The 15,436-nt window shown below is 49.7% G+C and overlaps 1 protein-coding gene across 2 annotated transcripts; it reads right to left on the bottom strand.

Annotated features, from left to right (window-relative positions):
• Positions 1–92: 92 nt before the first annotated feature.
• On the bottom strand, positions 93–14,646 carry RNPEPL1 (arginyl aminopeptidase like 1). Of its 2 annotated transcripts, none has more exons than XM_048954292.1 (11): positions 13,795–14,646; positions 9,897–10,037; positions 9,531–9,682; positions 9,256–9,372; positions 8,132–8,367; positions 6,107–6,220; positions 5,356–5,468; positions 4,993–5,101; positions 3,982–4,209; positions 3,665–3,807; positions 93–3,001 (listed from the first exon to the last, which is right to left on the bottom strand). In XM_048954292.1, exons 1-11 carry the CDS (start codon positions 14,521–14,523, stop codon positions 2,729–2,731), a joined length of 2,355 nt encoding a protein of 784 aa, XP_048810249.1. In that variant the 5' UTR covers positions 14,524–14,646; the 3' UTR covers positions 93–2,728. The 2 variants fall into 2 exon arrangements, 1 of the variants encoding a protein (XP_048810249.1); XR_007378757.1 differs by having other exon boundaries at positions 2,889–3,001; positions 3,553–3,807.
• Positions 14,647–15,436: the final 790 nt, after the last annotated feature.

Genomic DNA, 15,436 nt, shown 5'->3' with positions numbered 1-15,436 from the left:
AGAGATAAGAAATGAGCCCAGCATAGATAAGGCAGTAATAGTTTCTATTTAATCTCAGCCTAATTTGCCATTCAACTCAAGTCTATTACACATCAAAATAAAAGTTGTTTGAAGCATTAATTTATTTTATGTCAACAAAAGGAAGGCTTATCTCCAAAAACTTGCTTCCAATTCTTTTCTCTTCCAAATAAAAATACACTCCCAGCTCACGGGAGAAGCAAAAGTACCTGAAGTAAGACAAACAGAATATTTAATACTCAACAAACCCTGCACTTCTCTGTGTTTCAGAGAACAAGTTGTATGAAAATAGCCCTCTGATGTGTTCTCAAGGGATGGGAGCAGAAACGCTAACTTAAATCTCATATTCTTCAGTCACAAAACAGTCATTTAGGTCCAGACAGCACTTCCCTGCTTTGATGCATGCATACACAAACACACAGCTGATCTGATGTCAGCTGCAGTAACAATAGGTAATACTCCCTTTTATTTTTGCCACCTCTCCAGCTTTGTGCCGTGCAGCTTTTCAATAGCCTCCCAACCCCGTGACCGCTGTACTCCAGAACAGGACAAAACAAAGACAACATACCAAGTCAGTTCTTCCACGTGTCTCTAACAGTGACACTGAAAAACAGCCCCAAAAGGCTTAAGCTTGTCACAAAGCGTAGTTTAATTCGACAGTCATCGTAAGGCATCCATGTAAATTAAACATTCCCACCAGGGTCACATACATTCTCCCACAAAACAAAACGTGCTAAAACAAGAGGCCTGGGATTCCAGAGGATGCTTGTGCACTGCCCACTGCCTGGGCCAGGCTGCCACTACCCACAGGGGCTGCAGGAAACACAGCACCAGCAGTGCAACTCAGGAACTGGAAAGTCAGCTCGCACAAATTTCTTTCAAGAGAGCAACAAACAAAAGCAGGAAAGAGATCTGTACAGAAAACGTCATTCTCTGTCCCTTCTGGGAGAACAAGAACGAAAAAGGTGAGCCATTTACCAAGCATAGAGGAGAGCTCGGAGTTCAGAAGCCCAGCCATGCTGATGGCCCGTTCTGAAAACTAATGAAGCACTATGGAGGCCTGAGTTCGTTATTGCTTCGTCCCAGTTCAGCCCAGGCTAAGGCCTATGGTGAAGTCCAAATTAACTTAAAGCCAGAGAACGCAGATCCAGTAACAGCACCTAAGTCCCCATCCACACATGGGTGTAAACAGATTCTTTTGGTGAAAAGAAGTCTCCCAAATTTCCCCTCTCCCTGTGCTATGCAGATCCCCATAGCAGTGCTAGAATTTATATAACAGATTCTCTGTCACGTCTCCTTTAGCTGAGCACCTGCAGAGCGTTTCATTCTGCATTCACACTCATCCACTACCCTGCTGACACATCAGCTCAGAGAAGTTCACCAGGAGCTCACCAAGAGGAGCACGGTTGGCCACATCTAAAGGACCTTGCACAGAGTCTAAGAATCATCACCTGCTCTGTGTAACAGCAATACCCAGCCCCCCTCCGCCCTCAGCTTCGGGGGCCAGATGGTGCAGACAAGAGCTGCTCTCCATCCTGAGTGCCTGGGCAGCGATCAAGAGAAACGGCGCGCTGTGTAAACAAAATGGCACCTTGCCACCACCACGAGTCAGAAAACAGACTCAAGTCAAGTGGGGCTTCATATCAAGAAACAGTGCTTCCCTTGGATTATCGCATGATGGGGCAACTTTTAGAGGCAGTTATTATTTTCAAGGCAGTAGAATTTGAGCGTGGGTATCTCTGGGGCTGACTTACAGGCCCACCATATGCCAGGGATCTTTTAAAACAATTAAAGGTCCTGTTAATTCTTCCGAAAAGGACAGAACAGAGAAAACACAGTGTATCTGATGAACGCACACGCTAAGACACTACCAAAGCTTGCAGTTAGGCTTGTCAAAACAGTTTAAAAGGTTTAGGCATCCAGTTTGTACCAGAATGGATGGCATTTGGGCACCTAATTTAACTTTGTGAAAATTCGAGCCTAAACTTTTCTTTATTGCTTGTCCCATTGAGTGCAAAGGGAAAAGCGAGGGGTTAACCACAGAAGGATTTCAAATCCATCTTAAGGTTTCCCTGCTCTTCTGTGTATATATATAAAGGCATATATATATATATATAAAGCATTATTATTCTTAAGCCACCTGGAGTAGGGGGATGAGGGAAACAGGAGCTATTTCATTTCGTAGTTATCTGAGCATCAGACCCTGCTTCCCACGTGATGATACCTATGACACAGTAAGAGCATGACATGAAAACATGTCTGCTGCCACTGAGAATTCCGAGTCTGCAAAATTTCAGCCCAACTATCAGGATAACGGCAGATTGAGCACACACTCCTCAGCAACGTACACACAGCAAGTAGGACATGCCTCAGTGAGTGCAGATGGAAAGAAAACAAACAAGGAACCTCGGAGAAACCAACCAGAAGAGCCTCAGGAAAGAGAACTACCCACATTCCCTGCAAAGGCAGCTGCCCAGGAGTCCACGCGCGGCACAAACCGAATCCAAATATCCATCCCACAGCTGAAGATCTCTGAAGCCTGGCAGCGTCACACACTGGATACTTGAAGGCACATTTCCTATGTGTTTTGGAAGAGAAATCCAGTTACAACAACACACTGCAGCTGCAGGGCTGAGGGAAAGGAGGCGACACTTGGCATCTCTGATCCTGTCCCCGCGTTCAAGCTCTGTGGCTGGTGTGAGCTGGTGATCTAAGCAGACACGTTAACATCCCTGAGTGAAATGGCACCGTTTGTGGCCTCTGAGACTTTGTCCTCAAGCACCATTGCTGGTGTGTCTGCAGTGCCTGCTGTAGTGTCTATGGCAGGAAGTGGATTTAAGCCCTGTGATAAAATCTGTTGGATGGTTTTCCTCAAGTTGGGGTGCAGCTGGTTTTGGGTCTGGTAAAAAATTTCTAAGGCAAAAGACTTGAGCGTGCCAGTGCAAAGGTCCTCATAAAGTGGAATTGTGTACATCCGAGACATCTGCAAAGAAGGAAAACGGAATAATATCACTCCAGTAAAAGCCAAGAGGTTCAGCTCTCCTGTAAGTACATTCCAAGAGACCTCAATGAATCCAAGCAACACACTTCTTCAATAGATGAGAAGCCTCTAACTAAGTTTAATGCAAAGTTTCATGTGAATGATAATCAAAACCCACTTGCTCTCTACGACTGAGCTACTTCCCCACAAATAACAGAGCTATTTACAAGGCCAGGGAGAAGAGGCCACAGAGAACACATGCATTAACCTTTTGCTCCCGCATAATAAAAAACACTGAAAGGAATCTCTTGAGCGCTAGCTTTGTCTGAAGGGTGCATATTCCAACAATCACATCATTTAGTATCGTAACAAACTCTTCTCTGGAAACGCCGGGGCTGCCATAAAGCAATGCAAAAACGCACTGGGCAGAGCTGGGACAAGGACATGGAGTTAGGCTGGAAAAGCACAGACTGTCTGTAGGCATTTCAAATTCCATCTGCCCATTCCTCCCCACCGCTAGCAGGTGAGCCGTGCTCGGCCCCTTCGCTACACACCTGGTCTACACTTGGCCAGGAAGCAGAAGTTCCAAGGTCTTTCACGTCGCATGTCTCATGCACATGTCTCATGCACTGAGAGGTGCAGTGATTTTAATCCAGCAGTTAGTACCTGGTTTTCCAAGAAGCGACGGACTTTGTAAAGGTCTGGGTAGTAGTCATTGCGGACTACAATCTGCAACCAGCGGATGCGGATTTCTGCGTTCATGGAGTCCAGCTGAGAGGAGTAACATTCCGAAAGCCTTTTTATCACCTCTGAAAAGAGCGTATACACAGAGGGAAAAACAAAACAAAACACAAGTGTGACCTGTTTTGTCAAGTTTGGAGGTCATCAGAAAATGAGCGATAGCACCAAGGCTGAGCAGGGCTATTTAGAATTCAATCTGCCATTCCAGGAATACTTTTCTACTCTCCTTACAGAGCACTCACCATGGCGCAGCGGTGACCCATCCAGCAACCTGTCCAAGAAGAGCACGGTTTGGAACGTTCTCCATTTAGTGAGGTCAGCACTGCTGGCAGCAGCATCAAAATCCAGAGGCTCAGCGGTCCAGAGTTTGAAGAGCGTCTCCACCGGTCCGGTCAGGCTGGATCCCTGAGATAAATCTGGCTCAGCTAATGGAGGTCCTGTAGCATTGAGCCAACGTTCAAACTCCAGTCCTGGAATGAGGAGCACCAAAAATGTCGAGCAGGAGTCTCTGCAGAAGGCTTGGCTGTCTCAAGGTTCGGGACTGCTTCTAGCACAGTTAAGAGAGGTTCTAACGGTAGCAAATCAGACCAACCCATAGTTACAGTGATACAACAGTGTTAGTTTCATCAAGCCTGCGCTCCATCTGGAACAGGGACAGCAACATCTCTGCCAAATTTAACCATGATTCTTCTGGAGCTCAGCATTACAGTGAGTAAATGAAGAAAAACACACGTGCTCATTGGGCAGACCAGCTAAAAGGTATCTATGATCAAATCAGGTTCTAATATCAGATTTGGCACATTTCTCTTTTGTTGAATTTTGAGGAACACTGGAAAACGTGAAGCGTGTTTTCCCCAATAGAAATAAAAAAGAGGTGAGAGGACTGCCTAAACCCATCGTCATTCATGTGTTTATAGAACTGGTAACTAAACCCAAGACAAGCTTTAGCAGGATTTGGTTTCCAAATACAGTGATCACTCTGCAGTGTGAAAGGTGAGCTAATGAGAGTTAACCAAGGGCCACTCAGATGATCAATGCCAAAACGGTCAGCAACTTACAACGTTCTCATTCTCCCCGACAGAGGGGGTAACAGTAAGATAAGAAAACCATTTGTACCATGGATGTATGGCTGTTGCCAAAGTGTTTTGTTTCCCTCGACCTTAGGATTTGCTTATGCATCTCCTAAGCCAAGTACAAAATTTATCAGCCAGACTTCCTAGTTCTGACAGCTAACTAAGTAAACTGCATCTTACCTGCTTTGCTCTCAACACATTGCTCTTTCAAATCTGGAAAAAAATTCAGGAAGGAATCCAGAAGATCCTGAGCCACAACACTGGTAAATTTGTACTTCTCAATATAGGCCTGAAACAGTGAAAGGGATAAATGACAGTTAGGAGGAAGGTGGCTTCTTTTTGATGAAGAACCATACGTACAATTAAAAAATAGAGATGGAAAAGTGAGGACCAGTACTCAGAAAGGTGAAAGACAGTTTAAAAATATATATATATTTATATATAAAAAACAATAAATCAAGAAAAATATTCTCCTCCTCCCTCTCAAATAAGGAAAGTGACAACTCTCAATCTCCAGCAGAACGTATGTGTATGCACACTAACTCTGAGGAAGGAGTCAAAGCGTCCTGGGTCACCACACAGCTGAGACAGGTAGTAAACAAAGCAGTAGCCTTTCTCATAGGTGAAGAGGTTCATTAAATTACTAGGATTTACACCTGGAAGGAAAAGATAATGTTATAAGACACTGTGCAACAAGAACACTGATTTCCAACCAGTCTAATTGCAAAGACACCCTAGAGATCTCAGATGTCAAGATGCAGTGACTTAAAAACAGAACAAGCCTGTGTCAGTACATGTAATTTACTGCAGTAAACAGGAGCAACCTAAGCATCAAACTCACACTGCACGTTTTCAAATATAAGAACAGCAAGCAAGCAATACTATGCTCCTTTTCTGAGACCTCCAACAGTCTTCCATCCTGCTTCAATATCTTCACATGCATTTGGGGTTTATACATCATCTAGACTGAAGACTGCTTCACACCTCCAGTGGTGATGACAAAACTAGAGAACCATCAGTCCCGTATCTCGCTCAAGGGACAATCAAGCAGCCTTCACCAGCACGCAGCTCACTCAAGGGGAGACCACGTACACATCTGTACATGTATTCATAGTTAGACCATTTTGAAGAGAAATTCAGTGCCAGTTTCCTTGCCTACTATTAGACTAGTTTACACACAAGTATTTTGTTTTTCCTTATTTTATAAAGGACATTTTAAATTACATCATTGCAGTCTGCAATCCAACAGTGATGTGCAGACATTTTGTACAACGGCTTCAGCCGAAAGAAATACCTGGCTCCAGTTTAACCTGAAGCTTGCTGACCGGGTTGTCCTCTCCAAGGAGCTTCATCTGTCTGTGGAGAGCATCGAGGCGGAACGCCGTCTCCAAGCACGTGAAAGCAGCCCCTGCCCAAGGAAAACATGGTAGTTGTGAGAGACAGAGAGAATCTCAGTAATGTACTGTCATCACAATTTGAGTACAAGTTCCTTGCAACTCCTTGCAGTTCATGACAGTGCATCTCACAGGTTTCACCTCCACTCAGTAGGAGCTCTCTTACAGCTGCAGCTGGGTGTGCTGCTCTTCTAACTGCAATGCAGAACTGTCTGTGCTTCATGCCAAACTAGCTGCACTACACTGGCAAGTCAAGTCGTCTTTCCTGTGCCTTTGCAGATGTGTTACACTGTGGAAAAGACATTCCCAGATGCAGCAGGTAAGTATCTAGGATCGTTATGGTTTTGGTTTTCTTCAGCAAGTCTTCAAGAATAATGCTTGTTACATTGATACAAGCACAGAGTCTTACTGTATACAGAGGAATCTGATACAAACTGAATGAGAATTAAGAACCAGGACACATCTGGAAGGTAGAAGAATCTGTACTGGCAGAAAAATGGGTAGATGAAACAAAAAGAAAACAAGAACACTGCAGAATAACTAGTGCTTAGGGCAATTACTTCAAGCTGTGAGCAGGGAAGAGGATTAAGCAAGATCCAAGAGGTGCAGTGGTCACTGGGCTCCAATTTCTGTAAACAATGTCATTACAAAAATGCCTTTTTATTAACTGCAGAAGATATGCCAGAAATGATGTCAGAAATGGCAAGATTTAGATCAGAAGTTTGTCCTTGGAACAAAACTGAATGCAAAAAGAGCTTGTTAGAGAATGGCATGGAGAAAAGCACTGCTTAGCTTCCTGAAGTGAAACAGCCAGTCCTGAATTCCAAGAGGACACAGATGAGGACCTTCCTTGCCTTATGTCAGATACGCGGCCTGAGATGGGACAGAAAACAGTTCAGAATCTTCTGAACTATTCATATTCAGGGGGCTGGAGCACCTCCCCTATGAGGACAGGCTGAGGGAGTTGGGCTTGTTCAGCCTGGAGAAGAGAAGGCTGCGGGGTGACCTCATTGCAGCCTATCAATACCTGAAGGGAACCTACACCCAGGAGGGGAGTAAACTCTTCAAAAGGGCTGACAACAGCAGGACTAGGGGAAATGGATCCAAGTTGAAGGAGGGAAGATTTAGGTTGGATGTTAGGGGGAAGTTCTTTACTAGGAGAGTGGTTAGGCCCTGGAACGGGCTGCCCAGGGAGGTTGTGGATGCCCCGTCCTTGGACGTGTTTAAGGCCAGGTTGGACGGGGTCCTGGGCAACCTGATCTGAATGTGTATGTTTGGTGGCCCTGCTAGGCAGGGGGGTTGGAACTACATGATCCTTGGGGTCCCTTCCAACCCGGGTGATTCTGTGATCTCCAAAAACAACGTACATGACTAAGAAGTAACACACTCTCCTAAGCATGCTTGCTGCCAGCGTTTCCCAGAAGATGAAATAGAACAAAATCATTGACACAGGACACATGAAAATACACAGCGCGAGCTTTTAAGAACATCATGGGACAAACTAGAGAAACAAGCATTTCTATCATTCACCTCAATTAAAAAAACAAAAAGCAATAGGAATGATTTACTCCTTCTAGTTGCTATAGATGGTGCCCATACAGTTGACCTATTAATTTCACTGATGCAAACAGCTAAAGCAGAGCTCTACAATTCTACAAGAAGCCTCTGGTAGCTCAGCAGACAGACACGTAGTTGTGTATATTGCATCTGATGGCTATTACCAGCATTCCTTCCCACAGCAGCTATCAAGTGCCCAGGTGTAGACAAACTGCAAGCATCCCCGATGTTCAAAGCAGAGTTTGGGACTGCTCACATTCCAGAACAACGACAACAACAACAACACAGCTCCCAACACAGCTCTCCACTGTTGGAGAAGCAGCTCTCAGCTGCTGGTTGGACACATCAGAAGGAAAACCCTCTCTTACCATAGGTCTCAGTGGTGATGCGGCGCTGCGCGTACGTGGCCAGCCCCTCGCTCAGCCACATCTCCTCCCACGTGGCGTTGGTGACCGCGTTTCCAAACCAGCTGTGGGCAACTTCATGAATGACGTCAATGATTAAAAACTCATCGCTCTCCAGAATGGAAGAAATGATGAAAGTCAGGCATGGGTTTTCCATGGCAACAATAGGGAAGGATGGAGGAAGAAAAACAATGTCGTATCTAAAATTAAAGGGAGAGAAAGAGTACAGTGGTAAATTACACCTACTTCAAAAGACCTACATAGAAATACAGGTGTATTTTTCCTCCTTTCAGAAAGTTCTTCTAGGAGTTCTTGAAACTTCAGGAACAACTTTCTAGACCACTGGTTGGGAACTACAGTTTGTTCCCTTGGCCAAATTGCTGCTCATGTTTGCACATAAGGCTGGAAGCCTTCAGCTGTAGCATGCCCTGCCCTTCCCAGAAGCATCACACTCTGTTCACACATGCAAACTCACCACAAGTTGTGTATCTGACCACCAGAACCACGAACTTTACATACACTGCCCACACACACATGCAGATCAGGCCCCCAGGAAACAGAGGCCGGGAAGCAAGGAGGGAATGAATTGGTGCCTGTAGTGTCAGCAAAATGGCACTGGAACATGACTGTACTATTTCTTTGGTTTTCTGAATTTCTCCACCAATGATCAGCACTGGCACTTCGTACCAGGCCTCGTTCTCAGAGCATTTCAAACAACATTAAAAGGGTAACAGCCACACTTTTTCTGCTTACCTTTAGCAAATAAGTGTGGGAAGCCTTTGCAAACATTTGCTCCAATTTGAAGAATGAAAATACTTTCAAAAGCATTCTCTTTTAGGACACAGTCAAGCTTAACTACAGAAACTATTAGAATCTTAGCACCAACACTAAGTCCATAATGAATCATTTTAGCATTTTCAGGCATAATGCAGTAAAACAAGACAGCACTTCTGATTCTCAGGGAAGGCCAACTGTTCAGAACCCACAGTGCTGCTTACCATAGCAGCAAGATACCTCCATGCTCCCATGCTCCTCGTTCTCTTTATTTTGTTCCCATCACACGTTCCTAGGAGACTTATGAAACTCACCTTCCCCAGATATATGGGCCATACAGGCTCTCTGCAGCAGTCAGCCAGCGCTCGACCATGCCAGAAAGCTTGCTGATGGCGGTTGGCAGCAGGCAAGGCTCTGCCCACACTCTGCTCCTGTCAGAAAGCAGAAAGCATCAGGTGATACTTCAACAAACGCAGTTATCTCTCCAAATTAACAGCCTGCTTCCTCAGCACGTGGCCGCAAATGGTCACAGCACTAAAAGGTCTGGCATCAGGCTTCTGCCTTCTTTAGGCCAAGCTGCAAACCTTACCTTGGACCTATGTCTGCATGTATAAGGTCTCCTGCCACCAGGGCCACGAGGTAGGCAGGAACTGGATATTCCATGTAGAACTGATACACTCCTTTGTCTTCTAAGAAGGTGCTTTGAGTGGCGCTCATCAACACCTGCATGCCTGCTGGAGCCTGGAAGAGCGACATCAGAACACCAGCTGATGGGATGAGCAAGGCTGAAGGGCTACAGCACAGATCTGTTCTGACGTATGGTAATGCATGTAGTTTTTTATACTGCTAAATATCCTAAGGAACGCTTTATATTAAATATAACTACACACAGACAACGTAGCCACGCTTTCACAATTAAGCTGAGCTCTCCATGCCCACACCATTTGTCACTGACCTTGACGGTGGCTGAATAGGTGCATTTCACCGCTGGTGTGTCAAAGCAGGGGAAGAAGGAGCGGTTACACACTGAGTGGCCCTGCGTGAAGACAAACGGCTTGGCGTTGCCGTACGTCAGCTCCGGGTCCAGCCACCAGATCTGTTGAAGCATCGAGAGAAGAAGCGAGGGAAAAGGATCGAGTTTGAACCGTCAGAGATCAGAACCCCAACATCAAGAGGATCCAATGTGAACAGGAATAGCAGGGGTCACGGAGCGCAAGCAAAAACCAACGCAAAACAAACGCAGGCTGAACAGTGTACACACTGTTATCTCCGACCCTGACTCTGCCCTCCCAGCTGCAGCACCAGCGATTCTGACACTACACAAAATGAGTCAGCGTATGTCAGGATATCTCTGGTCAGTGGCACCAAGGCTGCTTCGTATGGAGCAGATAAGGAGGTTCTGAGTGGTCACAGAAAAACCCACAGCACTGAGTGTGTCAACTTTCAGTATCAAGCAGTAAATAAATCGTGAGTCAGAGCCTCAGCAGATCATCAGAACTCACTAGGAATCATAGGAAGAAGGGCAGTTATTTGCCTGTTGGGTTTTCCCCGTTCCGAGTGCCATGTTTATGCTTTCAAACGCTCCCTGCCTCTAACTTTGAAGCACAGAAACAATCTCAAATCGCAGAAACAATTTCAAAGAAGTATTTTCTTGTAATCCTAGAGTTCTTGGGCTGAACTTGTACAGAAAATACCAAGCATTGCAAAATTTGCAATAAAGTCAGAACCGCCTGAAGTCCTGGGAACAGTCGGGCACACAGAATAAAGCTTCTGAGTCCATTGCCTTCTCAGATCAAAGCAGCCAATAAATCTGAACTTGGGGAATAGCAGTTAGTGCTCGCACTCAAGAGAAAGACATGAAGAGCTTACAGAGAGAAGCCAGGGTACTATCTCTGCTCTTATTTTAATGGCATATTACAGTTCTACTTCCTACTAGTCTCTCTGTGTTCTGGAAGGCAAAGCTTCCCCTTTCTCCCTTTGCCCTGTAAGGTTACTCTTTACCTTCTTGCCTTGCCTTTAGACCCTTCTCCTCTGATGCCAATGCGTTCCTCTCCCACAGCACCCACTTCAGCAGAACCCCTGGGGATGGGGGCAAGGGACAGAAAGGAAACATACAGCTGCTTCTGAAGGGAATTAGGGACAAATGCCTCATTAAAACTCGGTTTGAAGACAAAGCTTCTCACCAGAACACACATTCACATAAATACACAAGTGCTGTGCTTTCACCCAGGTAACAGCATTCTAACCACCCAGGAAGGAGGCCCAGGAAGTGACTCCTTCAGGATGTGCCCCAGTGTCAACATTGAAAAGCACTCCTCCCGGCAGCGCTCTGCGCTGGTAGCACAGGTGGGACCAACAACCTGTCACGTCAGCCGTGGAGCAGAGACTCACCTTCAGAAAGCCCCATTCCCTTCATTTTCTGAGCAACATTAAGGCCAACAAAGTGCACAGGGAGATAAAACATCGCCAGAACTAAGCCACAACCCCAGAATAGGGTGGAAAAAAGGTTGACAGCAACGTCTGCAGAGCAGAGAGATAAGGGGAAGCACCCTGACCAGCACAGGAAGAAAACATAAGCAGGAAGCAAAGGAGAGCTAAGAAACGAATGCCTGCTTACAAGAAGCTCCAAGAATTTACGACACTTTCTCTTCAACGTGCTTCCCCTTCTGTGACATTTGGTTGAGGTTAAATGAAGCAGAGGCCTCACAGGCCAAAAGGAAAAAGTCTGCAGAGAGTGAAGTATTTTTTTCCCCTGTTTCCCAATGTCTGCAGCTATGCTGCAATCCTCCGCCTCTCTTTCCAGATGCACTTGGAACAATGATTAAAGTTATCCTGAAACAATATAAATAGATCTGCAATATAAATAGAGCGGCCATGCTGCTGGACAGGGCCGGGGATGAGGAGCAGAGGCTGCAGCCCAGAAAGGAGTGCAGTCAGCAGCCTGTGGGGGCAGGGAGCTGGGCCACTATGGGGCAGAGCAGCACATGGGTGCATCACCAGATCCCAACCGTGCTCCGCTGAGGAAACACGTGTGACAGCATCGCAATCTGGCAAGTGACAAAAGTAAACAGCTGAACCTCTTCCAAGTTTAAAGTCTTTCCATGTCTCCACCTGCATTATTGATGGAGGAGAGCAGCGGTGCCACAGTGGCGGTTCCAGTGGCTAGCAGTGACTGCCCACAGAGTGCGCTGTGCAGGCGGGACGTGGGGGATGTGATGGGGCAAGGAGCCCAACTGCAAGTCACAAGGGACTGGGAAAACTCAAATGAATTGCCAGGGAAGTTCCCAGCTCTGACCTTTTTGCTAAATCATAGGGACAAGGAAGTTCTCTCACTTTTACAGCAGGAGGGTTTGCACTGAAGGCTGTCATGGAAAGAAAACAGCACTGCGTGGAGATGAGTGCTGCCAAATTGGAGGTGCAGCAAAGCGGGTCAGAAACGGGTGTGCATTTTTCCCTCCGGGACAGGAGAGCAAAAATACTGTGAAAGAGCCTCTGCAGGGCCAAGAGGTCAGCGTGAGGGGCAGCTGCTGCTTTCCCTTCACACCTGCACCATGGGATGCACAACGCTCAGTAAAGCCTCGCTCCTGAACAGAGGATGCCATGCATGAATGCATGGTTCCCTGCACGCGGGCAGCCCAAACCCTCTGCAGAAGGCAGGTTTAAGCTTCCCTCTGTCTCCCGGGATCCATCACACAACCAAAACCATCAGCTCCTCACTCCATAGGAACGAGGAACAGAAGTTTTGTAAGAGAGGCGTGACACCGTGAAGTTGCTTCACCCACAGAGAGAAAAGGGACCGCACAGAAACACGGAGGTCAGGCGTATGCATGAGGTCACCGTCCCACATTTGGGGTTACTCATCGCTGTTAACACAGTGCCAGGCTGGAAGGGCGCTGGCAGGCAGCATGACAATAGCAGCGCATGACCCTGGAGCTCAAAAGATAGCCCAGCAAGCCCCGAGCAGCATGAAGGGCTGGAGCAGGTGCAGGGACAAGTATTCTGCCAGCCAAAACCTGCAGTCCTGGGCAGGCTGTGAGATGCAGTCCTATGTCGGAGCGTGCCTGCTCCTGCTTCCCAGCACCACTCAGAAAGGGCAGCGTGTGGCCCTGCTCCATAACCAGCAACAATTCCACCAGCAGGCCTTGGAGCTTTGTTTCAGCCAAGCACTATGTGCTATGAAAGCTACAGTAAAGACGCAGGAAAGAATGAAGATCGGCTCGCAATGGATCAAAGAGCAGCGAGGTGAACTGTAGGAATGGAAAAAGGGCTCAGCTCCCAGCATCCTCACATACACGTGCATAGGACGGATGGTGAGGCAGTGGCAGGACTCCCTCTGCGCACAGCAGGGCAGGCCGCCGCCTGGCATCAGCGCTGGGGAATCCCTGCAGGAGCCCAAAATAAAGCCACTCGTTCAAGAGGAGCAAAGAGCGTTATCGCGCACTGAGGGAGCTGCGGCTCGGCCAGGCTGAGAGCGATTACAGAGCACGGCAACAGCCAATGAGCTTCAAAGCCTTCCTGCCATAAATAAAGCGCCCGGCAGACAAAATACACCGGTTCCTTCATGAAACTTTCAGGGTTTCAAAGACCATCGACCCTTCCCCACTGACCGCGGCCCTCAGTGCCACATCTCCACCGCTCTACAACAGAGACAGCGACCCCCTCCCCTCCGCGCCCCTGGGCAGCCCCTGCCAGTGCAGCACCGCTCTTACGGAGAAGAAACTGTTGCTGACATCCAAGCCGAACTCGCCCCGGCGCAACTTGAGCCCCTCTGCCCCAGGCTGCGGGGCTCCCGCAAACCACTCCTTTTGCCCCGACCGGAGCGCTGCCTCCCCGCGGGGGATCCCCGTACTCACGGCGGGGCCGTCGGCCGTGGTGTAGCGGACGATGACCTGGAAGGGCTGGTGCGGCTGCAGGGCGGCGGGCAGCGACAGCGTCAGGGCCGAGCCGTAGTCGGTGAAGGGGTCCACGCGGAAGCCCAGCGGGCAGGAGGCGGCGGGCGGCCGGGCGAACAGCGGCAGCGGCGGCTCCGCCAGCGGCGGGGGCCCGGCGGGCGGCTCCGCGGGAGGCGCGGCGATGCAGGGAGCCGAGAGGAAGGTGGCGGTGGAGGGCGCGGCGGCGGCGGAGCACGGCGGCGGCGGAGGAGCGCAGGGCGGCGGCGGGGGCGGAGGGGGCGGCGGGTCCGGGGCGGCAGAGGAGGAGGAAGAGGAGGAGGAGGAGGCGGCGGCTTCGGCGGGGGAGAAGGCGAAGGAGCAGGGGGCTTCCCCCGGCGGGGCGCGGCGGTAGGCGGCCGAGAGGACGCGCAGAGCCGGGTGCACGTCCAGCACCAAAGCGCAGGGCTGCGGGCGCAGCGCGCACAGTTCCAGCACCAGGCAGCCCGCCAGCGCCCGCGCCTCGGGCCGCAGCTCCAGCCCCAGGTGCAGGTGGCGGAGGGCGAAGAGCTGCGAGCTGGAGGCCGACGCCACGTCCGGAGGCGGCGGTGGATCGGGAGGAGGAGGCGGAGGGACCGGCGGAGCCTCCGGGCCGCCCGCGGAGCCCTTGCGGCAGCAGCACAGGCCGGGCGGCCGCGGGGCCGGAGCCGCCATGGAGCGGCGGAGGAGGAGAGGAGGCGGCCGCTATGTGAAATCCATGGGCGGGCGGGGAGGAGGGAGGCCCCGGCGGCCGGAGCGGCCGGGGCGGGGAGGAGAAGGGGCCGAAGGGAGCGCGGGGCCCGGCCCGGAACAGGCCGGGGGGGGAAGGGGCTGCGTGGGTTGGGCTGGGCTGCCCCGCCCCGCTCTGCGCCGCCCGCCGCCTGCGCGCGCAGACGCTCCGAGCCCCGGCACAGCCGCCGTGCCAGTCGTTGGGTCGCCAAGGCAGCTCCTAAGTGACACGCGAATGTTTATGATGTGGCTGTGGGTTTGACGAATCCACAGCGTACGTTCCCAAGGGCCCCCAAAGCTCACACCTCTGACAGCGGAGTCGCATCGTTTGCCATCGCACCGACGCGCCCGGGCGGCACGGCGCGGCACGGCAGGCTCAGCTGCAGGCAGCGCCGAACGGCCCGCACCGCAGAGTGAGCCCGGCCCGGCCTGACGCTGCGGCCGCCCGCAGCACCTGGGGTGACTGCTCATAGCCAAACGCCATGCGGCCCCAGCACAAAACAACGTTCAGGAAAGCTGCTTGCCTGCCACGGGTACTGCAGCTTCCCGGCACTTTCTCATTGTATTCTTTGGACGCATCTTCAGGAAGCAATTCTGTCCTCACTCCATTCTAACTCAGAGGAACTTTTTGTCCTCCCCTCATTTTTCTCTACGCATTCTTCTTGTAAGCTTCATTTACTGCACCCATCCTTTCCTCCCAATACCTTTCCCCGTGTCTCAGTCATCCCATTCACCTCTAGAAATAAATGTCCTTTCTCAGTTTATGTTTCTAGCACTGTTCTAAGGCTGCCCACTCTCCCTCTGGGTTTCCTGGAGGGCTGAGCAGCAGAGCACAGCCCCAGCGCTCTGCATCTGTCCA

This window comes from Lagopus muta, chromosome 9 (genome assembly GCF_023343835.1).
Source record: "Lagopus muta isolate bLagMut1 chromosome 9, bLagMut1 primary, whole genome shotgun sequence".
Classification (NCBI taxonomy): Eukaryota; Metazoa; Chordata; class Aves; order Galliformes; family Phasianidae; genus Lagopus; species Lagopus muta.
This window is presented reverse-complemented; position numbering and strand designations above follow the sequence as displayed.

Coding starts and splice junctions, on each gene's coding strand:
- RNPEPL1 (XM_048954292.1), bottom strand. CDS start 14,523: ATGGCGGCTCCGGCCCCGCGGCCGCCCGGCCTGTGCTGCTGCCGCAAG. Junction 8,368..9,255: donor GGCCCATATATCTGGGGAAG/GTGAGTTTCATA, acceptor CTTTAATTTTAG/ATACGACATTGTTTTTCTTC. Junction 4,210..4,992: donor ATGTGTTGAGAGCAAAGCAG/GTAAGATGCAGT, acceptor TCCTCATTCCAG/GACTGGAGTTTGAACGTTGG.